This window comes from Schistocerca piceifrons, chromosome 1 (assembly GCF_021461385.2).
Source record: "Schistocerca piceifrons isolate TAMUIC-IGC-003096 chromosome 1, iqSchPice1.1, whole genome shotgun sequence".
Taxonomy (NCBI): Eukaryota; Metazoa; Arthropoda; class Insecta; order Orthoptera; family Acrididae; genus Schistocerca; species Schistocerca piceifrons.
In genome coordinates, this window is record NC_060138.1 from 174017759 (window position 1) to 174043957 (window position 26199).

A 26199-nucleotide genomic window follows, 5' to 3' on the forward strand; every position below is an offset into this window, starting at 1 on the left:
CAACATACTCCCACTGCATCATATTCATCATTGGACAGTCACGTTTCTTCTGGGAGTACAGCTTCAAGCAGCAAGATCTCAACATCTCTGAGAAGATCGTCAAGAAAAACAAAAAAAGTGTCAGCTAATAACGAAGATTTTTTATGGTCAAGTAACATCTTTTACAAGAGGACACAGCAGACATAAATCTTCCTCACATAGAACAACGTGACAACCTTAACATATACTGTCATAATGTACAAGGATTAAGAAATAAAGTAAGTGAACTTGAAATTCTTACAAGTGATACTAATGTTTTGTCAGGCATGCAATTACTGTGTATTAGTGAATACTGGCTAAAAGAGTCAGAATTACCTTATCAGTATATTCAAAACTTCAGATTAGTCCACCACCATTCTAGGAAAAATTACAAAGGTGGTGGAACTTGTATATACATAAGAAATAGCATTAGCTGGGAACCTTTCCATCCCTATGAAGTGTATTCCTTAGACAAAGACATTGAAATAGCTGGGGTAGTACTTGCCAACCTAAATATGTATATAATGTGTGTATATAGATCACCTAGTGGTAACTTTTCAGTCTTCCTCAGAAACTTTGCACTATTGCTAGAAAAAGCTTGTCACAACAACTCAAAAAAATATAATAATATGTGGTGATCTCAACATTGATTTCCTTGAAGAATCTGCTCGAAAGTCCCAATTAGTAAATTTAATGATGTCATTCAACTTAAATATGAAAGTTATATGTCCTACGAGATTAAACAGCTGTCTTGATCAGGTTACTACTAACACTGATTGCACTGTAAAAATTATAGATGTTGGTTTTTCAGATCACAGTGCACTAACAATATATTTTAATCCACCACTCAATATACTCCCAACAGGAGAAACAGTTATTAAATGTAGAAGTTATAGTGATAGCAACATAAACAACTTTGTACTTAGCTTAGAGAAAGAAGACTGGCAAAGTGTATTTACTTCCTCAACAACAAATGAAAAATATGACAATTTTCTGCAGATATTTGAATATTACTTTAATTGCCATTTCCCAGAGAAAACAAAGACTATCACTAACAAAAAAAACAGAATGCTTGGGTCACAAAAGGTATCAAAACTTCATCAGAAAAGATGAGGCTGCTGCACAGACTTAGCAAACTGGACAGTGGCAAATCCAGAGAGTTCAAGGTATACTATAAAATCACAAAAACACATACAAGATAGTTATCAAATGGGCTAAAAAAGCTCATAATGATAAAACAATTAGGTGCTCTTCCAACAAATGTAAGACCATCTGGGGTATAGTAAATGAACAGACTGGTAGAAAGTTAAGAATAGAGAGTAAAATCACACTAAATATAGAAGGACAAAAGACTGAAAACGCACATAAAATTGCCAATAAATTCAACAGCTATTTTTCAGAAATTTCCACAGATCTCCTAACCAACTCTTCAAATACTGTTCACTCTCCTCCCACAAATCTCCTGACTAACTCTCCAAACACTGCACACTCTTGTCTCAAAAATAATACTCCTCTGAACTCCTTTTTCCTATCTCCTACAACACCATATGAAATTGAAGATATTATTAAAAAAAGAGTCAAAAAGATTTATTCTGCCGGGCATGATCTGATACCCTGCTTCTTACTTTATAAGTGTTCAAATTACATCAGTGAACCCCTGTCAAATACCATAAATACCTCATTTCTAGAAGGAACATTTCCAAACCATCTAAAACTTGCTAAAATTATATCTCTCTACAAGAAGGGAGAGAAAACGGACATGACAAACTATAGGCGAATTGCTACACTATCTGCCTTCTCAAAAATATGTGAATACTGTATGTTAACTAGATTAGAAATGTGTTTAAATTTTAACAACATAATCACATCTTCCCAATATGGATTTGGAAAAATAGGTCCACCACACATGCTCTGTATGCATTTCTAGAAAAGGGCTCAAGTTTTGTTGACCATAAACAACCTGCTGTCGGTATATTTCTTGATCAGTCCAAGGCCTTTGACATGGTCGACCACAAGCTGCTGCTTATGAAACTCCATAAGTATAGGATTAGAGGTGTAGCCCACGATTGGTTCCATAGCTACCTTAGTCAAAGAAAGCAATATGTAGAAATAAGAAAATCAGAGACATTCAGGCACTGCAGGTCAGATATACTACATACAACAAATGGCGTCCCTGAGGGATCTGTCCTAGGCCCTGTTCTTTTCATATTGTTCATAAATGATCTCCCAGAAGACACACCAAATGCCAGCTCCTTTCTGTATGCGGACGACACAAATATCCTTATAACCAGTAGAGGTGACACATTGCAAGATGCAGTTAATGAAACTACTTGTCATTTACAATTGTGGTTTGAAGCAAATAGACTACTCATAAATACTCAAAAAACTGTAAGTATGAACTTCCATACTAGACAAAATCTAACCCCCTTCAATGCAGTTATAGTTATCGGCAAAGATGACATTACGTACAGGCAGGACACCAAATTTCTTGGACTTACCATCAGTAACACACTAAATTGGAAACTACATATTGAGGCATTGTCACAAAAGCTTAGTAAAACCTGCTATCTATTACGATCATTAAAGACACAGCCAGTGTAGATACCTTGAAGCTGGTGTACCATGCCGTGTTTGAGTCTGTCTTGAGCTATGGCCTAATCTTCTCGGGAAAGAGCTCTGATTCTCTCACAATTTTCAAGTTACAAAAACAAGTAGTAAGAATAATGACATGTAAAAATAGAACTGAAGACTGCAAACCACTATTTCAACAGCTAAAAATCCTGCCACTGCCAAGCCTCTATACAGGGTGTTACAAAAAGGTACTGCCAAACTTTCAGGAAACATTCCTCACACACAAATAAAGAAAAGATGTTATGTGGACATGTGTCCGGAAATGCTTAATTTCCATGTTAGAGCTCATTTTAGTTTCGTCCACCTACGCTCAATGATTTCATATGGGATACTACTCTACCTGTGCTGCTAGAACATGTGCCTTTACAAGTATGACACAACATGTGGTTCATGCACGATGGAGCTTCTGCACATTTCAGTCGAAGTGTTCATACGCTTCTCAACAACTGATTCAGTGACCGATGGATTGGTAGAGGCGGACCAATTTCATGGCCTCCACGCTCTCCTGACCTCAACCCTCTTGACTTTCATTTATGGGGGCATTTGAAAGCTCTTGTCTACGCAACCTCGGTACCAAATGTAGAGACTCTTCGTGCTCGTATTGCGGACGGCTGTGATACAATACGCCATTCTCCAGGGCTGCATCAGCGCATCAGGGATTCCTTGCGACGGAGGGTGAATGCATGTATCCTTGCTAACGGAGGACATTTTGAACATTTCCTGTAACAAAGTGTTTGAAGTCATGCTGGTACGTTCTGTTGCTGTGTGTTTCCATTCCATGATTAATGTGATTTGAAGAGAGGTAATAAAATGAGCTCTAACATGGAAAGTAAGCGTTTCCAGACACATGTCCACATAACATATTTTCTTTCTTTGTGTGTGAGGAATGTTTCCTGAAAGTTTGGCCGTACCTTTTTGTAACACCCTGTATATTGGAACTAGCTTGTTTTACAGTACAGCACTTGGACGTCCTCGACAGAAATGCAGATTGCCACACACATGACACCAGAAACAAAACACAGTTACAAATTATAGCCCACAACACAAAATTATATGCAAATGGGGTTAAATGTATGGGCATTAAAATATACAACCACCTCCCAACAGACATAAAAACAAGCAAAATACTGCTGAGAACTAAATTAAAGGAATTGCTACTAAATCACTGTTTCTATTCTGTACATGAATTTCTTGAAACAAAATTTTAATTACTTGTAATATGCTATTTATTAAGTTGTACATGTTTCTACTTAGTAAGATAATTTAATTATTGTATCTTATCTATATTCTGTCTGTATCTCATATAGGCCTATGTATTCTGCTATGTGAACTGTGTTACTTGTAATAAGCTGTATATTCACTTGTAGATATTTCTACTTAGTAAGATAATTTAATTATTGTTTGTTACTCATATTCTGTCTGTATCTCATATATGTATTCTGCTATGTGAACTATGTGCCACAATATTTTAATTACTTGTAATAAGCTGTATATTCACTTGTAGATATTTCTACCTAGTAAGATAATTTAATTTTTGATTGTTACTCATATTCTGTCTGTATCTCTTATATGTATTCTGCTATGTGCAGTATGCACCCCTGTCATCTCTCATCACACACCACCTTTTTTATATTTTGTCTATATATTCTGTATGTATTCTGCTATGTGAGTTATGTACCACTACTGTCGTCTCTCGTCATATACCATCTTAACATAATTTTTCAAATTGACTTGTCCTATATCATGATCTGCTTTGCTGTACAAATTGTATGATCTACAGGACCAATAATAAATCAAATCAAATCAAATCAAACTCCAGTCACCTATTTTATTCAGTACCACACATGAGCATACTTTTGTTAATAAATGTTTGTCCTGAGTCAAATACTTCTTGGCAGCCAAGAAAACCTGCAGCCAAGAAAACCTGCAGCCAACTGGCTGCCTTCATATATGGCATTCAGAATATCATGGAAGAAAAGTACAAGATGGGTTTCGCACGACTGGTGTTTTTGGAATCTATGCAGGCTGATCATACATTTGAGCTCAGAATATGTTCTAAGGTTCTATGAAATATGAATGTCAATGATACTAGATAGTAGATTTGTGAATAACTTTTGTTACCCTTCTTGTGTACAGGCATGATTTGTGCTCTTTTCTAAACAATGAGTACAGTCTTTTGTTCAAGGAATCTATGCTATATTATGGTTAAGAGAGGGGGCTACATAAACTGTTGTTGTTGTTGTTGTGGTCTTCAGTCCTGAGACTGGTTTGATGCAGCTCTCCATGCTACCCTATCCTGTGCAAGTTTCTTCATCTCCCAGTACCTACTGCAACCCACATCCTTCTGAAACTGCTTAGTGTATTCATCTCTTGGTCTCCCTCTACGATTTTTACCCTCCACGCTGCCCTCCAATGCTAAATTTGTGATCCCTTGATGCCTCAGAACATGTCCTATCAACCGGTCCCTTCTTCTCGTCAAGTTGTGCCACAAACTCCTCTTCTCCCCAATTATATTCAATACCTCCTCATTAGTTATGTGATCTACCCATATAATCTTCAGCATTCTTCTGTAGCACCACATTTCAAAAGCTTCTATTCTCCTCCTGTCTGAACTATTTATCGTCCATGTTTCACTTCCATACATGGCTACACTCCATACAAATACTTTCAGAAACGACTTCCTGACACTTAAATTTATACTGGATGTTAACAAATTTCTCTTCTTCAGAAATGCTTTCCTTGCCATTGCCAGTCTACATTTTATATCTTGTCTACTTCGACCATCATCAGTTATTTTGCTCCCCAAATAGCAAAATTCCTTTACTACTTTAAGTGTCTCATTTCCTTATCTAATTCCCTCAGCATTACCTGACTTAATGCGACTACATTCCATTATCCTCGTTTTGCTTTTGTTGATGTTCATCATATATCCTCCTTTCAAGACACTGTCCATTCCGTTCAACTGCTCTTCCAAGTCCTTTGCTGTCTGTGACAGAATTACAATGTCATCGGCGAACCTCAAAGTTTTTATTTCTTTTCCATGTATTTTAATACCTACTCTGAATTTTTCTTTCGTTTCCTTTACTGCTTGCTCAATATACAGATTGAATAACATCGGGGAGAGGCTACAACCCTGTCTCACTCCCTTCCCAACCACTGCTTCCCTTTCATGTCCCTCGACTCTTTTAACTGCCATCTGGTTTCTGTACAAAATGTAAATAGCCTTTCGCTCCCTGTATTTTACCCCTGCCACCTTCAGAATTCGGAAGAGAGTATTCCAGTCAACATTGTCAAAAGCTTTCTCTAAGTCTACAAATGCTAGAAACTAACTATAACATGAACTATTTTAGCAATTTCAACTTTTTTTAATGCCACTGACATATTAAATATTTATCGATGTTTATGTGGTTGAGTTCTGTAGCTGTGAATAGGGTTACTAGAAGAAATACAGTAAACAGTACCTTTTTTGTACAGCTTTATTTATGCCAAGACATATTCTGAACTTTTGCTCATCTTCATTTGGTAAAATACATTTGCATCTTCATCAGAATTACATAATTTGAAGGTAAGTGAAAGTCTGGTATAAATAAAGCTATGCAAAAAGTGGTTGGCTGCTGTATTTCTTCAAGTAAACTACTGACATAATATCTGTACTACATATCTTTGCAGCAGTATGAGAACTGAAATGAGCAGTATTCATGGATCTAACTTCATGAAGGAACATTTGAAAACATAGCATTTCTGAGTTTGCTTATCTTTGTCAGTTTCTGTTCCTTTGTCATCTATGAATATGTGAATTTTCTACTGTAAGGGTGATGACTACCAAACTAGAATGATGTATTTATCAATGTTGCTCCCATAACACAATATTTTGCTATTTGTACATCTGTATGAAAATCCTATGATTTTTATCTGTTAGTTATCAGTTCTTTTAACTCTGACAATGTTTGTTGGTATGAAAAATGCCGAGTTACGCCATGGTACATAATCCATGTTAAATTGTAGTTTCCCCTATAACTGGTGCCTGTAACTGATTGGGTAAGTCAGTTAAAAGGTCAGAGGAAGCCAAAGGCATACCACCTTCAACAGGGTGGTACCTAATAAGTCACTGTGGTGCTCAAAACAGTCTATCGATTGATGGCAGCTTTACTTTCTATGAAAGTTATAATAAAACAATGGGAACTCAAGTTGGAAATGTCAACAATGTAAGGAAAAGATAGATTGTTACTTACCATGCTTTTAGTTTAGCTCCCACACCACTTCAAGTGTATTAGTATTTGAATCATTGCGCAGAATCCTTTACAAAGGTGAAACTAAGAGGCAGTTCTACTCGGTTAAATTAGTCAATATTCTATCATAGACTAAGTTTCAAAAGAATTTTGAAATGACTAGGAAGAACGATATAAGTGGTGGTTTGTTTACATCCAGTTTTATAGATAGGTGTTACTATAGCATATTAAAGTTTGTCAGTTAATTTGCCCTCAGTCATTGATTGATTAGAAAGAAAACTTAAGAACAATTTTATACAGTCAGGACCTGCTTTCAGAGCTCTGTTAGATAAACCATCATATCCAGCAGAGTTACTACCTTTCAGTGACCTTGTGAGTCTTGTGGGATTGTATTTTTGAAACTAATGTCTGTTAGTGGTGTGTGCAGCGTCAGCACAAGTAAATTTAATGCACCTTTATTCGGTCATTCATTAGTGGTGAAATGTTTGCTGCCACTGCAAGGAAGTAATCATTGAATGGTGGCCAATGATTTAAAGTACTGCATTTCTGCCAGAGCTGTTTTCTGAGAGCTGAATTTCATTTGGGTCACTATTTTTGTTTGTGAAGTTCCAAATTGTTTTTGCCTTATTCTTGGAATGTATAATTTTTGAGCATAGTGCATATGTTTTGCTTTTTCAATAACATGTTGAAGGATTTTACAATACTGTTGGTAATGGAAGTCAAGGCTGCACAGAAGATAATGGAACAGCTCCCAGGGCAGGTTTGAAATTCTTTCTATAATGGAGACAGCCATATGTAGTTACACAATCACTTGGAACACTAATTACATCTTCACTCAAATGGCCACATTTATTAATCCTTGAGGCATTATAAAAGTCAGCATGAAAGAGGTTGTTAGAATATTAAATGTTCTAGACCAGTTCTTTAATCATTTCATGTCACACTGCAAGTGTTTTGAAAATATCTGAACATTTAAAGTTCTTAACGGAACAATGTTAATGTTATTTTAAAGAAGCAACACTGTTTTTCTTTTATATCTGTTATCTTGATATGTGTTATCTTCCATTCTTTAGGTGCTTTGGCATTTCCTGTTTATTCTGTGTGTGTATCATTGTCTGCCATAAGTTGTATGCTTTTACAGATTAGAATAAACTCTGCACAAACAGGCTTATTTTCATGCGTCATTTACTGCGCCCAATCACAGCTTATGGGTCTAGGCGCATAAGTGTGTTTTCAGTGTAGTGGCAGAGATTTGTTTGGTGGTGTCATATGTTACAGCAAAATTTGACGTTACCAACATAGTGCTGGCATGGCGCAATGGAACAATCTACTCATCAGTTTCAGTGTTTAAAGTTGTCTGGAGGGGCAATTGGGCGATGTGGAAATTCCAAATGGAAGTGATATTCAGAGGAAAAGGCCATTTAGATATTGTTAATGGCATTGTTATTAAGCCACCACAGGAGAAAAAAGCTGAAGTAAAATGATGGCTGGAAAAGGGTGCAAAAGCATAGGAACATATTTTGAAGCAGATGGAGGTAGTGTCACTCACTCATCTCCTTTCGTGTATGACATCGCCCAGTATGTAGACGAATCTGAAGACTGTGTATGAAGAAGAGTCCACAGTCAGTATTCACCTACTATAGCAAAAATTTTTCTCGCTCCAGTTTGATGATGACTTGGTGGTGACAGGTAAGTCAAAAATAGCAGAAATCAACACAAAATTGAAGCAAGCGGGTGAACCACTTTCAGATAAAATGATAATAGCAAAAGTGTTAATGTCATTTCCAGAGTGATATAAACGTTTCCAGAGTGATATAAACATTTCCAATCAGCATGGGAGTCCATCCCCTTTGAGAAGCAAATGCTTAATGAGTTAACTTCAAGATTACTCATTGAGGAAGAAAGAAATAATCAGTCCAATCAGCCGGAGGTCTTTAGCCAGTGTAAGTAGGCAGCAAAAAATTACCTGTTATGCTTGTGGTAAGGGGAGCTATTATGCAAAGGACGGTAGAAGTATAGCAATGAGAGAAACGTGAAGCTGCAGGTATTGTAAGAAAAGAGGTCATTTGAAGTCAGATTGCAGGCTGTTGAAACCAAAGGAAGGCAAAAAGGCTCAGGATGTAAATGCCTTTATGTGAATGAATCAAGGAGCTGACCTGAAAGATTGTTGGATTGTGGATACAGGTGCTAGCAAATATATGTCCAATAAGAGAGAACTGTTTATGAAACTGGACAGTGTGCAAAGCTCAATGAAAGGTACTGTGGATGACAGTAAACTTCTTGATATGATTGGGTGTGGTGCTATGGAACTGTAGGCATAGAACATAGTTAAATTTATCAAAACAGTGCTTAGTGGAATGCTTTTTGTGCCTGAACTGAAATTCAATCTATTTTTTGTAGAAACCATGTTAGCCAAAGATATGTGTTTGGTGTCAAACAAGGAACAATGTGAATTCTTTAACAGTAAATGTGAAGTCCGTGCATTATCCAAATGTGTCAACAAAATGTACTGTATGTTGTTTTCACTAAATGGAACACAGTCAGAACTGTCAATGGTTACTCTGACATATGCAGATAAAATACACACTGTGGTTCGCAATAATGATGCTAGTGAGCCTTTGTCATTCAATATCAATAGTGGCCTGGTCAGTTTGTCTAAACATATTGAAAACTTGGATGTATGGCATAAAAAATTTTGTCATCAGAGCATTACACATGTGAAAGTTTTTGGCATGTAAAGGAATGAGCTTCATTGACGACTTTGCCCCTTATGAAGAATGTTTGGCAGGTAAACAACATCACTTGCCTTTCACTGTCAGTTCGTCAAGAGCTGATACCCCACTTGGACTGGTTCATGCAGATTTCTGTGGATCCATGGAGATGCATTCACTTGGAGGAGCAAGATATTTTTTGCTTTTGAAGGATGACTGCTCTGGTTGTCGCAAAGTGTTCTTTATGAAACAGAAGAATAAAGTTAAAGGTTTGAGTAGGAATTTTTATTGCAAAAACTGAGAGAGAAACTGGTCTGAAAATTAAATTTCTAAGAAGTGATAATGGACTGGAGTTTATGAATACTGACTTAGGTACATTTTTCAGTGAAAATAGCATAATCCATCAAAGAAGCATTATGTACACACCACAGCAGAATGGAAGAACTGAAAGGGAAGTGTGCACCTTGGTATGAAGTTGCTTGTTCAATGATCTCAGGAATGCCAAAACATTTCTGGACTGAAGCTGTTAACACAGTGGCTTATGTACTAAATTAAACTGGTCCAAGTCCTGCAGAAGGTAAAACTCCTTTTGAAGCTTTTTATGGTAGAGAATTGCCCTTAGCAGATTTTAAAATATTTGGAACTTGCATGTCTGTCCTTGTACCCATAGAAAAGAGACTGAAGGGGTACAGAATATTTATACCTTCCACAGAGAGAAATGAGATGCATCGAGATGTAATTTTCTTTCCACCAGCAGTATCTGAAAGGGAGAAGAAAACTGATGCTCATGTAAAAGAATCAGATACTATTTGCTGTCATGAAGAGAATACAGATAAAGCTTCAGATTTGGAGGAACAGAAAGAAGAAATAGGGACTGAGATTGTGTAAGAAAATAAAAGTCAGCCTAAGGAAGCAAAAGAAATCAGTGAAGACAGAAACATTTCTTTTGAGGGTGCATAGGAAGATGTTTTTGATGACACAAAGACATACACCCTTAGACCAGGGTGAAAATTCAACTCCTGAATTACTTGGAGGATTATGAGTTGGACCTGTCAACAGCAGTCAATGATGAAGACCACAGCACATACTGAAGCAATGTCTTGTGGTGAAGCTAAAAATTGGAAAGATGCCATATCAAGAGAGCTGCAAGCCCTGGAACAAAACAACACATGGGACTGTGTATGTAAACCAAATGAATGTGATGTTACTGACACAAAGTGGGTTTTTAGGGGAAAAAGAGATGAAAAAGGTAATGTTGTGTCTTATAAAGCTCATCTTGTAGCAAAAGATTTCCAACAAAGCTTGTCTTATTCAGAGATATACAGTCCAGTAGCAGAACTAAATTCAATTAGACTTTTTTTGTTTTTTTGTAATGAGAATAACTTTCGTATCTATCAACTGGGTGTTTGTAGTGCATTTCTCTATAATGGACAGATAGCTGGAGACTTATGTTAAATTACCTCTGGATGTTGCAGTAAAATGAATGGTAAAGTTTGTAAACTTAGAAAGACTGTGTATGATTTAAACGACTCACCGAAAAATTGAAATGTTAAATTTCACACAGTAATAACTGGCTTAGGATCTGTAGGAAGTGATTTTGAGTATTGCTTGTATGTAAAGGCAGAAAATAGCCATAAAGCATACTTGTTTACACTGATGATCTGCTGATAGCTTCAACTTCTCAGAGTGAAATTGACAATTTAAAGCTGTTATTGAGTGATAATAACTTAAAAATGAAAGATGTGGGTATGATGATGATATTCTTCAAAATTTAAGGGAGTGTACTATTACTACTTGCCAAAGTATGCATCTTGAAAAAGTGTTGAAAGTTTTTGATATGTTTCAGTGTAATTCTGTTTCAACCTATGTGGAGGAAAATTTTGATCACAGGTCATTAAAAAGAGAAAAACCTGAATATGAAGACATTGAGAAAAGGTGTAGAAAATTAATACTGTTACTGATGTATGCTATGTTAGGTTCCAGACCAGATATTTGCGTAATTACAAATATTCTAAGCAGGTACCAGCCATGTACAAGTCTGCATTTATAGAACGCCTTAAAACGTGTCTTGCAGTACATTAAGGGAAACCTAAACCTGAATTTGTTACATGCTAGGGGATGAAAAGTGTTCTGATCCTATAGTTGGTTATGTGGACTCTGATTGTGCTGGTGATAGTTTAGACAGAAAGTCCACGAGTGGCTTTCTTTTCAAAGTTTTGGGTTGTAGTGTTTCATGGGCATCTAAGAAGCAACTTGCAGTGTCTCTGTCATCAACAGAATCTGAATTTGTAGCTTTAAGCATGGCAACTAATGACACCTGTTGGCTCAGTAATTTGTATCATAGTCTTCCTGGCAGTCAAAGAGCTTTTGTAATTTATGAAAACAGTATGTTAGTAATAAGCCTCTGCAGGAACCCACAGTTCCACCATAATCTAAAGAATGTAGAAGTGAAAATTTTGTTTTTAAGAGAGATAGTTTTTACTAAGAAAGTTATGTTAAAGCACATTAGCACAAATGACCAAAAAGCTAATGTTCTAACAAAGCCACTAGGCAAAATAAAATTTAAAAAATTTAGAGCCTTGTTAGGACTTAGAGATTTTAATAATGATAATTAACATTGAGGGTGTTAATGGTACATTCTTAATGTTGTCTTAAAGAAGCAACACCGTTTTTCTTTGTTTTGTGTTATCTTCCATCCTTTAGATGCTTTGTCTTTTGCTGTTTATTCTCTGTGTGTATCATCATCTGCATTTAGTTGTAAGCTGTTACACATTACAATAACCTCTGTGCAAACAGGTTTATTTTTGTGCTTCATTTACTGTGCCTCATCACAAAAGCTCTGTCAATATTTTGAGTTTCCTCTGCTGTTGCAACACATTAGTCATTGTTAGTGAAAAATACAGGAAATCTCTTAAGATTCAAATCTGTGTTGGAAGATGTCTTGAAGAATAAAACTTGAGTATAACATGAGATGTGAGGGGAAAAGTGACACATTTATTCTATGTCAAACTAAGATGTCATCATCAAGTAATCTGATCTACTAAGGTGATGGTACATTATCCATTCTGTATATAGCCACTGTGCTACTTTCAATCCTGGGCCACAACCTGGGGGAACATTTGCATAGCAGTATATAGGGCAGTAAGGAGCATGTTGGCACAGAGTATGTAACAATTTCAGTGCAGCTTTCCATGCTTTACTGATGTAGTGCCCATTGCCTCTGCATTACTGACTGCCAGTCATCTCTAGACATGGTATCTCAGCAACACATCTTCAGACACATGCTGGTGATTAGGCGTGACCATCACACCATGCAGTCATGACATGGTTATATAAGGAGCAGACAACCAACAGCACCTCAATCCATCAGATGATGTGATGACTGTGTCTCAGTTTGACATCATAATATCGTGTTACTTTGACACATCTGATGTGATACTCAAGTAGTTTCCTTCTACATAACACCAAGATATTTTGATGCAACAAGTCATGAATTATTTTAGGCAAAAACTTGTAATTGTTATCAATATTCTGTATCACACTGTCCCTCATATTCTTCTGATATTCCCTGATAAAACTGTCTGTTGCAACAAAGTTTCCTTCATTGATAACAGTGTGGGACTGGTCAGCAATACACACTCATGTCGATATATTTCTCTACATTAAGATACATGAGAGATATTGTTCATGTTCACCTTCTTGTGTGATTTTCACTTAATGAAACACTGTTAATGTCTAGAAAATATGTAAGGTCAGTCCTTGAGGAGAATAAGGGACCTTTTTTGTGAGATAAAATGTCAATGCCATATTTTTGTATTCAGCCTCATTTGGAAAATGATGTCTTTGCATGCCATATTGAAAGTCACATATTACCAATCATTGTGTGAGTCTCTTTAGCTGCCATTTGTGTATGGTTCTGTAGTTAAGTATTGCATCCAATGTTACTGATATTGTGTTTTTCTTTAATCTTATGTGCTCCTGGGTGAGACAAGTGAAGAGATAATTTGTAAGATGAAGTCTGTGTATGAATATTCACAATGTTTACTAGTGAGGAATAATTGGATATGCACTTTGTTTATAGTTTCTGTAAGGTAATGTTGCTATGACTGAAAGAGAATACCACATGGGAGGTTTCCACATTGATACCATCCAGGGAGACAGATATTTCAAGCATTTCAACAACACGTGGGGGCACAGGGATGCTGCAACTTATGCATCATGTTGGTCAACCAGGACATCCTCCAGATCATAGAGAAGAAATTCTTGATATTGTGTAAGCACATACATGTATCAGTACAAGGCATCTTGGTTGACATGTCAGACTCCTTCACTCATCTGTTTGGTGAGAATTTTATTGGCAAGGTCTTCATCCATACCATCTAAACCCTGTTAAAGAAGTAAAGCCACAAGATCATGGACATTGTCTTGCGTACTGTCAGTGGTTATTATAGATGATTAATGACCAACCAGATTTTGTGAACCATGTGTAAATAGACTGATGAGTCAGGGTGCACAAGAGATGGTGTTATGAATAGACACAACATCTGTGCTGATGAAAATCCTCATGTAACTTGTTCCATCTCATTCCGAATGAGATTCAGTTTTAACATATGGGCAGGTATCTTTTGGAGTACACTGTGTGGCCTATGCATACTGGAGGACAGAATTGGGGGGAAGTGGGGGGGGGGGGGGAGGAGGTTAGGGGGAAGGTTGGAAGGGCTGCTGATTACCTGCATTTCTTAGAAGATGTGCTTACAGCAATACTGGATGATATTGCCCTATACACAATGCAATACCTATGGTATCAACTAGATAGTGCTGAGTACAACATTGGTTGGATGACTATTTTCCTACTAAATGGACTGGAAGGGATGGTTCTGCCCCTTGGCCAGCATGGTACTTTTTTTAATTTTCTCAAAGAGAAAGTTCACAGATCAGAGATAATAACCAAAGAAGAGCATGTTACAAAGATTCACACAGTAGCAATACATCAACAGGAATTTGGTAACTTTCAGCAAGATATCAAGTGATGTGCTGAAGCCTGTACTCTTGCAAGAGGGGGACATTTCAAGTATCTGCTCTGACATGACTATGACAAACCATGGACAGTGACATGTATTAATGTAATTATTAAAGGAATTAGATGAATAACATAAAATTAATAACATAAGAAATGTGTTAATTGAGATTGGCACTGAAGCGAAAGGGAGAATCCCCATTTTGGAGTTACATATGTAGCTCCAAAATTGTGATGAACACAGGAAAATTGTATTAACATTTTTTCTTGCAAATAAGGTCCTCTGTCACTTCATTAAGAATTGGCCTTACCTTTTGATACACTCTTCATACATGCATAAGAAAATTCCAATGCTATTGCAGTCAAGCATAATTAAAAACAAAAATAGTTTGCAAAGGTTACTTATAAAGACTGTACTACTACACTGAAGCAGTACAGAAGCCAAATATTACATAGAATTCATGTAGTGTGTAAAAAAAAAAATCAGTCATTTCTGTTAAGAAATTCATGATTAGAGTAGTAGAGCTGGCCACTAGTAAATCTTTTAGTGTGTATTTAAACTATGCTTAATTAGTTGCTAGCAATTTCTGGAAAAAAATGTGTTCTTAAAATATGAACACCCATCTGGACAAAAGTGAGTGACTAGTGTCATTAATCTGAAAAGGATGGGGGAATCTAACAATTCAAGATGATCAAACAGATAGCGATGACTGCTTGCAGTACAGATTTCATACCAAGATTAGCACTGCCTTGCCACATCATCTCTGAGTTCCTTGTCTGGTATCATCTCTGACGGTCTTGATAGTCTGATCTTGCAAAGAAGACACCATCATACCCAAGCTGAGCAAAAATGGATGCCATCTCTCTGGAATGTCCAAATGGGTCAATTTGCCATCCTACATGGGGATGGCCACATGCCCCAAATGTATCATTCAGCTTCCTGAAAATTTATTTTGTTAATGTTACAGTGCACATCTAAGAAGAGGCCACTGATTACATATGTAAACTGAAAAGGAAAAAAAAGAAATATTTTTGCAATTTACAAAAATAGTACTATCAAGGACATGTTTCAAGAAACAAAATATTGTTGTCCAGTTTTCTCATAAAGGCAAATTAACAACACTGGTGTCCAAAATTAAGGCAACAAATGGAAATTTTGCTAGGTTGCATTTATTTTGCAACATAACAGTTTAAACAGTTGATAGTAAAGTAGAAACAATGTAAAAAATACAGAACATAAATAACTGCAAGATCCATAATGGTAGACAAAAATGTTCTTCATCTTTCCCAACTTAACCGATCTGCACACACATTCTGACAATTGGTTAATGTGCTCAGTATGGAGTGTGATTGCCTCTGGCAGCAATACAGGCCTGACACTGATGGGGCATGCTGTGAATGATGTCATAATCTCTTGCTGAGGCAATAATGCCCATTCTTCCTGCAGAGCTGCTCACAGTCTTGGAGAGTGGTTGGTGGATGCTGACATGATGCAAGCCATCTCCCTAGCACATCCCAGACATGCTCTATAGGATTCAAATTGAGAGAGCGAGCAGAACATGCCATGAGTTCAGTATCTTCCATTTCCAAGAAAAATTCAACCATCCTGCTCTATGAGGTTGAGCATTGTTGTCCATCAGTAAGAAGTCTGGGCCCACAGCACCTCAAAACAGCTGCAAATGAGGTTCCAAGGCCTTGTCCCATTACCTGGCAGCAGTTAAACCTTGCCGATTCACCCTTACAATTTCACAAAGATGGGTTTGAGTGGTAAACACAATTGCTGCCCACAATACTGGTATCTTTCCACAAAGTCTGGGTCCCAAAATCAGGTTCCACATTCCCCCAGATGCAAATCCATTGAGAATCACACTGCAGACTAAACAGACTCATCTGCAAAAACAACATTGAACCAACCTTCGACTGTCCAGGTAGCATGTTGATGTCTCCACTCTAGACATTCCCTTCTGTGAAGATGCAACCGAGATAGATATACAGTTGGTCTCCGACAATAAAGGCCACTCTGCCAAAGGCTTCTGCTTACCTTTTGCCTAGATACAACATATCAAGTGGATGCTGCAAGCTCACATGCCAGTTGCTGTGCACTACTAAGGCAGTACTGTCATGCTCTTACAGCCAAATAACAGTCCTCTCTTCCTAAGTCACATGTCATCAGCCCTACTCTGGTCTTCAGAACACAGTATTGGTCTTTATAAACTGTCACTATATCCAAGAAACAGCAGAATGATTCACATTAAGTCACTGCGCAAAGTCAGTTTGTGATGTTCTGTTTCCTTTCTTTCTATTGCCCTCCACCGCAGAGAGTCTGGCTGGCATCTTCTCTGTGCCATCCTGCACCACTTGAGACTGTATGCACAGTGACTGTGGATGTGGGGGCTACCCAGCAGACACCAACTCATTTCATAGGTGCCATCTTCTATGCAGAACACGATCATATGGACATCTGATTGACAGTTTGTATGATTATATAACGAATTACACAAAGGATGGGGAAACAGAGGCTTGTTGCCTTAATTTTTTACACCAGTGTAAATGAATGACGCTGCAGTGCTGTAACTAAGTTTATTTTGAAGTGCAAATGATATACCAACAATTTAGGAGCCTGGTATGCTTCACAAATTGACTTTGATGAATGTTATTTATTGATGGTTGACCCAGATGATGGCATAATTACAGAACACTATGACCAAGAAAGATGAAGGATGAAAGAGGGCCTGATGGTGGGCAAAGAAATACAACTGTCACTAAACCTGAACTTACTTTTTTTTCTTCTTTTTTTTTTTTGGGTAGTCTTCAGTCTTAATACTGGTTTGATGCAGCTCTTCATGCTATGCTATCCTGTGCAAGCCTCTTCATCTCAGAATAACTAGTGCACCCTACATCCTTCTGAATCTGCTTACTGTATTCATCTCTAGGTCTCCCTCTATGACTTTTACCCCCACACTTCCATCCAATATTAAATTGGTGATCCTTCAATGTCGCAGAATGTGTCCTATCAACTGATCCTTTCTTTTAGTGAAGTTGTGCCACAAATTTCTTGTCTTCCCAATTCTATTCAGAGCCCCATCATTAGTTATGTGATCAACCCATTTAATCTTCAGCATTCTTCTATAGCATCACATTTCAAAGGCTTCTGTTCTCTTTGTCTAAACTATGTATCATCCATGAGTCACTTCCATACATGGCTACACTCAAACACCTTCAGAAAAGACTTCCTAACATTTAAGTCTTAAATTTATATTCGATGTTAACAAATTTGTTCAGAAGCACTTTCCTTGCCATTGTCAGTCTACATTTTATATCCTTTCTACTTTGGCCATCTCCAGTTATTTTTGTGTCCAAATAGAAAACCTCATCTACTACTGTAAGTGTCTTGTTTCCTAATCTAATTCCCTCAGCATCACTTGGCTTAATTCAACTATCCTAGTTTTGCTTCTGTTGATGTTCATCTTGTACCCTCCAGTTGGAATGCTGTCCATTCCGTTCAGTTGCTCTGTTGTCCTTTGCTGTCACTGGCAGGCTTACAATGTCATCAGGAAACCTCAAAGTTTTTATTTCTTCTCCCTTAATTTTAATTCCTACTCTGAATTTGTTCAGTGTACAGATTGAATAACATCAGGCATAGGCTACAAGCCTGTCATACTTCCTTCTCAACTACTCTTCCCTTTCATGCCTTCGACTCTTATAACTGCTGTCTGGTTTCTGTACACATTGTAAATAGCCTTTTGTTCCCAGTATTTTACAGCAGCTTTAAGATTCCAGACTTTGACTACATGCTTTTATTATATTTCTTAATTTTTCTGTACAGGTTGACACACCTCATTAATTGATTAAATTGTTAACTAAAAAATGGAACTACAGGTTGGAATGTAAACAATATTAGGAAAAGGATAGACTGCTATGTACTGTAAAGATGACCCACTGAGTTGCAGATAGGCACAATGAAAAGACTGTTGAGGTGTGGTTGTTTTCTGTGCTCTTGTTTTTTGACTCTGGCCACAATTATCTTTATTCTCCATGCAACGATATGCACTCTGTTTACCACAAAACTCACAAACTGTAATGTTTAATTATTTACTAGTGATCTCTGGAACCTTAATTAATGAACATTTGAACTGAAGTGCATTGCAATTACCAAGAGTGTGAACTATTATTGTCATTGGACTGAACTGTTGCTGCACTAAGTGATTTGTGCTCTGCAGTGTCTTAAATGAAACACCGAAGTGTAATGGTCTTTAAGGAATTATTAATGGACTGTGCTAAATTTGAACTCTTGTTATACATGACAGCTGTGATATTTTTATGTAAGTAGGAACATTATATTATGCCACAATGGTACAATTTACTTCCCCCTGTAAGTGCAAGTGCTGACATACAGACCTACATTAATTAATTTTTGTGATGTCAAATCTGGTCACCATAATTAGAAAGTCAACTTTGCTTGAATAAACTGTGTGTGTGTGTGGACATCATTAGAAATATGGTCTCATATACATAAATGAACAAACACCATCCCAGATACAATTAGATTTTCAGCTTTGCAGTGACCAAGACTGCCGCTACTGAGGAGAGGGTATAAATTTCAGGTGAGTTATCTTCAGAGTGGTTAAAAAGGCACTCTTTTACTTTGTATTTTAATGCCTGGGATTTACAGTTTCCTGTCAGATATAAGTCTATAAACTGGTGCAGATTTTTTATGCACCAGAAGATAAAACTACAGTCTGAACCCCATATACAGGTGCATTAGAATAGAATAGAATGGAATAATTTTATTGCCATTAGTCCATTAAGGCAATAGACAAAATCATGCATATAATATAATATAATTCATGTTGCAATAGAACAATAGGTTTGTTATTACAGGGTACTATTACAATTGATGATATCCTACAAAGTTATACTTATAACACAATAAAATTTCTGTTGCAAAAGAGCAGTAGATTTGTTATTACAGTATAATATTACAATTGACAAGGTGATACAAATAATAAAATATAATTCATGTTGCAAAAGAACAATAGGTTTGTTATTACATGGTTATATTATGATTGGTGAAATCCTACAGAGTCATACTTATATTACTATGTATATAATTCCTGTTGCAAAAGAGTAATTGGTTTGTTATTACAGTATAATTTTACAATTGATAACATTGCAATGTCTATATAGAAACTATTCTGAATGCTAGTTGTGAATTTCACCATTCATCCTAAATTATCTTTGTTATTGGCCATAAATACTATGAGTGAGTAAGTGTATTGACATGTGAACGTAAAATCAGAGCATCCCTGGAGAGTTTTCTTGAAGACATTTGGATATAAATTTTATACAGTATTCATATCACATGCTTATGTAGAACAAATACATCTCAGACCCTTTCAACACTGAAGATCAGGCAATAGGACAGTGCTGAGTGAAAGTATGCAAAGTAGCAATGCCATCTATAAATCAACATATTCAGAGAAATTTATCTGTATGCTGGTTCTGTCTCACTTTATTATCCCTCAGGATGCCTAGGAACTTCATACACAGTGCCTCATGCAGTGTGTGCTGATTGATTTCTACTACTAATACCTCCTGTAAATCATTTATGTATGTTTGTAACTGTTTAACGTGAGTCTGTCTCATTACAGGTGAGTCCCGTTCATCCTGGAACCTTGCCTTTTTAAGCTTAACCACTCCATCCCCTTCTCCTACCCTAGGAAGGAACTAAACAGTTCTGAAAGCTGGAACAATGTCATCAGTTTCACTTTTATGTGTGTCTATCAGCAGGGGTAAACATTCCAGCCCTTGAAGTACTGGCAGTTCTGTCTCATATTTATTAGAACTTTTCTTTGGTACAATGAACATGAGTTTTTTAAGACTGAGGCTTAAGCTGTTTGTTGTGAACCAGATGTAAACCTGTTCTACTATTATCCAGGCTGTGTCTGTGTCTGGTAAGGATGTGCTTGGTCATCAAGAAATATCACAGTTTTTGAAGTGGCAATATGACAGTGACACTGCCCCATTGTTATAAATTCCATAACATTTCTCCTATCTAGCCTGTTTTGTACCATTATTGGAAAGAATTATATTCCAGAAAATGTATTAGTCACGCCCTATTGGCTCAAGAATGGCATTTTCACCCTCGAGTGAAGTGTACACTGTAATGAAACTTCTTGTCTTATTATAATTTTATGTCAGAACGCATTTCATTACAAGCAACTGTTAATGGATGACACACTGATAAGACCATTTGCCCAAGTTTTCCAGAATTTTATGGTCTTTATTAGAGGAATATCTTAATTTAATTGTTCATTTCCACCAGTGTGGCAACAATAGTTTGTAGTGGGCCATAGTGAGAAGAAATACGTAATATCAAATCTTTTCTCTGACTGGCCAAGCAAATAAATCAGATGACTGAGGAATATCATGATAGCTGTTACTTGAATGATGTTTTCCATATAAAATTGATTTAAAAAAGCATCAGATGCAGTTTTATAAATGTGATGACTATCCAGAAAGTAGATTACTTTTGGTATTAAAAATAAATAAATTAATAAAAATAAAAAATAAGTTTAGGAAGAAATATTATGTTTTATTTATTTGAAATTGACGCTTAAATATTACTTTTCAAATGGGAGATGGGGCAGCCTGACAGTGCAAAGCATACCATAGCAATAAAGCTAAATAATGATGTTGTGAGTGATAATTCACAAGCTGCAAGTATTTTTAACAATGACTTTCTGAATGTAGCAGCAAAAATTGGGTTAAAGGGTTCAGTTGAAGAAGCAAAAAATATTTTAAAAATGTCATTCCCCAGGATTTTAGGCCTTTAGAAATAGGAAAAACATTCCCCACTGAAATTAAGGGAATTATAAATATACTGAAAAACAAGAGCTCGTGTGATGTTGATGGAGTCTCTAACAGAATTTTGAAGTGTTGTTCTAATTTAATAAGTGGAGTCCTTAGTGATATATCTAATGCTTCACTGGCACAGGGAATTTTTCCAGACAGATTGAACTATGCAGTTGTCAAACCTCTTCATAAGAAAAGGGACAAGAGTGACTTAAATAATTATAGACCATCTCATTGCTGACCTCATTTTCTAAAATATTCGAAAAAGTTATGCATTCAAGAGTAGTCTCACATTTAAGTGAAAATAATTTACTCAGCATGTCACAGTTTGGATTCCAGACGGGTTACTCAACTGAGAATGCTATCTACACATTTACCCACCAAATAGTACAAGCCCTAAGTAACAAATTATCGCCAGTTGGTATTTTTCGTGATCTCTCCAAGGCATTTGACTGTGTGGATCATGCCACACTCTTAGAAAAACTCAAGTTTTATGGAATGAAAGGCTATACCCACAGCTGGCTTGAATCATACTTAATGAACAAATAATGTTGGGAGGGTGGTAAATTCTAGTGAATGGGGAGTTATCAGAAAGGGAGTCCCACAGGGTTCAATTTCAGGTCCTCTGCTGTTCCTTATTCATGTGAATGACCTCCCACTTAACATTCAGCAAGCGGAATTAGTACTTTTTGCAGATGACACAAGTGTTATAATAAATCCCATTCCAGAAAAAGCAGCTGAAGATATTGTTAAGGTTGTCGTTCTTAACTTTGAAAAAAACTCACTATATCCAGTTCTGTACAACGATTAGAGTCATACCGACAATTGATGTAGCATATGAACAGGGCTCAGTTAACAGGGTAGATTTCTCCAAATTTTTTGGTGTTCTCATTGATGACAACTTGAACTGGAAGAAGCATATTACTGAGCTTCTCAAACAACTAAGTTCAGCTTCTTTCGCTCTTCATATAATCGCTAGTCTTGGTAATAAACAGATCAGCCTCCTAACGTACTTTGCATATTTCCACTCAATAATGTCTTATGGAATAGTTTTCTGGGGTAACTCACCACTTAGACATAAAGTATTGATTGCACAAAAGAGAGCAGTGAGAATAATTAGTAGTGTTCACCCAAGGATGTCATATAGGCACATTTCCCATGAGTTAGATATTTTAACTACACCATCAGAGTACATATATTCGCTAATGAAATTCGTTACAAATAATCCATCTCAATTTGCGAAGAACAGTGATGTTCATACGTACAGCAATAGAGGGAAAAAAATGACCTTTTCTATCCATTATTGAAGCTGTCAGTTACTCAAAAAGGAGTACATTATTTAGCAACAAAAATCTTTGATCATTTGCACAACAACATAAAGTGTCTGGCAGGTAGCAGATCAAGTTTTAAATCTAGTTTAAAATCATTGCTTTTGGACAACTCCTTCTACTCCATGGACGAGTTTCTGTTTCAGAAATGGTAAAAAATAGTACCTCTAAATGTAGTTACATGTGTAGAACTAAAAATTTCAGTAATGTTAATATTAGCACTACCCATGTGTGTATATATATTTTGTAATCTGACCTGTTCCACATCATATTGATAAAATAATTGGGAAAATGATCTATGGAACATGACATAACTAAAACTAAACTAAAAAACTACTGCGCTGCATGCTGCCATGGTTGCAAAGACTGACCTCACAGTGGACATCAGGAGGGAATGTGCGCATCATGCAGCCTATTGCGCACAGTTTGAGTCATAACGTGACGTCCTGTGGTTGCGCAAGAAGCACTATTCATCATGGTGGCATTGCTGTCAGAGTTCCTCTGAACCATAACCTGTAGGTAGTGGTCATCCACTGCAGTCATAGCTCTTGGGCAGCCTGAGTGAGGCATGTCATCGACAGTTCCTGACTCGCTGTATCTCCTCCATGTCTGAACAACATCGCTTTGGTTCACTTTGAGACGCCTGGACACTTCCCTTGTTGAGAGTCCTACCTGGCACAAAGTAACAATGTGGACGCAATCAAATGATGGTATTGACCACCTAGGCATGGTTGAACTACAGACAGCATGAGCCACATATCTCCTTCCTGGTGGAATGACTGGAACCGATCGGCTGTCAGCCTCCCTCTGTCTAATAGGCGCAGTTCATGCATGGTTGTTTACAATAAGCACAGCTCATGCATGGTTGTTTACATCTTTGGGCAGGTTTAGTGACATATCTGAACAGTCAAAGGGACTGTGTCTGTGATACAATATCCACAGTCAATATCTAACTTCAGGAGTTCTGGGAAATGGGGTGATGCAAACCTTTTTTTGATGTGTGTATAAAAATGTTAGTAGTCACAATCAAGCTACAGTAGACCATTACAAAAAGTATTGTAACATACTTAAAAATGTTATTGGGATGGCAAAGAGCATGTGGTACCCAATTGAATAGCTAATTCACGGGATAAAATTATAACCATATGGTCATCTGTGAAGGAAGTGTCTGATCAAGAGCACAAGGTAGACAATATAAAGTCAGTTTTGTAGTAAAAATGGTTCTGGCACTGGTAAGTCAGATATATGTACAGTGTTTAACAATCATTTTCTGTGCATTGCTGGTGCATTAAACAAAAACTTAGTTTCTACAGGGAACCATATAGCTCTCTTGGAAAATGCCTTTCCAAGATCGATGTCTGAAATTCTCCTCTACGATATTGACAAAGGGGAGATTGAGTCAATAAATAAATTGCAGTAGTCCACAAGAATCTTAGCAGTAATCCACGTGCTTTCAAATAAAAATTGAACAGTTTCCTCATGGGTCACTCCTATTCTGTCAAGGAGTTCCTTGAAAAATTAAACTGATTCTTATGTTATATTGTTGATTGCGTTTACTTAAACATATGGCTTGTCTTTTTTGGGCTCATAAACATTTTATTTTATCTGTTATTGCTTTTATGTTATAATTTAATGTAGTGACCCATTTCATGATCTTGGAGATTTGCTCCTAAATTTTGTCCTATGGAACTAAATGTGTAAAATAAAATTAAACAGAATGTAGTTGGAGTAATAAGACATTTAAGTTTGTCTGACAGATAGTAGCTTCAAGGATGTGACATTGATTCAGTTATAAACAAAAATTACTGTCAGCCTCAACACTATGTCATATTTGCTGACATAAAGCGTAGTTTTTACTGCTGACTCTCCTGTAGATCACGTATATCTCTACGTGAATCTGCAAAAGGAGGAGCAGAAAATGCAGATCTAACCCCCCACTCCTTCCCTAGCCTCTGGGTTGATACGCCGTTGATGGAAAACCCCTATGTGTAATTAACTGTGAGAGCAAAACATGAATGCACAAGCACAAAACAACAGTCTTCAGTTGCAGCACCCTGATAACAGCACACACTGTAGAAACGTAGTGAACCTAAGATAGCAAATCCAATAAAATAATACCAATCGCTGTTATTTAGGTTTTATTTTTAGGCTACCAGTTTTGACTATACACTATGTATCTTCAGGCCTGCTTCAATTGAGTAACCTTGATGTTAAAAAGAACAGCAGCACACAATTGTCTGAGGAGCGTCCATGTCCATAATAATCGTTACGAGACTAGTTAAAAGTGCTGCTGTATTTTGTAAGATGAAGGCTACTCAATTGAAGTAGGCCTGAAGATGATGTAGTGTATCGTCAAAACTGGTGGCCTAAAAATAAAACCTAAATAACAGTGATTGGTATTGTTTTATTGGACATTGACAAGCCATAGTCCCATGCTCCAGACAGATGATGTTACATTCATAGGATAGCAAATGGTCTGCTAACTACTGTTGTGCACACTAATGGTGTGTCTCTTTATTATTTCTTGGAAGTCAGAAGTCTATCCAACAGACTATTTTCACTACATTTCTACTGTGTATTCTATATCAGTGCCAAGCTAAATGCCTTGTTTTGTGCATGAATACTTCATATTTTATTATCACAATTAAGGCCCTATTTTCATAATAGTCAACAGTCAACATCATTGCTCACAGTGGATAAGGAGGCACTTGATCAGAGTCTTCCACAGCTTCAACACCACTACTCAACACAGCATCCATTAGTCTCTGTAATTATTTAATTGTTGACTAAAAGAAAAAACGGCAGTAAAATGTGTGTTAAGTGAAATTTTTGATATTTGTTGCGCTTTGTAAAGGTGACTGTTTACAGTTATTTATAATTAAATTTAAATTATATATCTGTTGTAGTGTGCATAGGTGAATTCTTGATATGAAAATTATAAGTACTATTTCCCTTTTAAGGTTAATTGTATTTTTTGAATACCAGATTCATTTATGTTGAAACAGCTTTTCTTTGGAAGTGGTGGCTAGAAAATGATGAAGACAGGCAACAGTTAATGATAGACCTTATTAACTCAGGACAGCTGGAAATCATTGGAGGTGCCTGGAGTATGAATGATGAAGCAGCCAGTAATTACCAGTCTATAATTGATCAGTTTACATTCGCCCTCAGGCAAGTTAAATAGATACTATTCACTTTCATTTGTCTTCCTCCCATATATTCTTCATTATCTGTGTCTTTTGTCAGAAGTTACTTGTTGCGAAGATGGAATCCTGAAATGTAGGTTAATAAAATAAGATACACAATATACACACGTAATATACAAAATTAACTAAATGGCTTCATGAATTTTTTATGTCAATAACTTCCTTTTGTTCCAAAATAATAAGAGATAAAATGTTTCCAGTGTA

The 26199-nt window shown here is 36.6% G+C and overlaps 1 protein-coding gene across 1 annotated transcript in view; it reads right to left on the minus strand.

The window, feature by feature from the left end:
- The window catches only part of LOC124797092 (lysosomal alpha-mannosidase-like), a 191428-nt gene that overhangs the window by 139827 nt on the left and 25402 nt on the right, over positions 1-26199 (minus strand). The window contains 1 exon segment of the mRNA XM_047260760.1: positions 15341-15546. Within this exon segment, the coding sequence (XP_047116716.1) occupies positions 15341-15546 (206 nt within the window).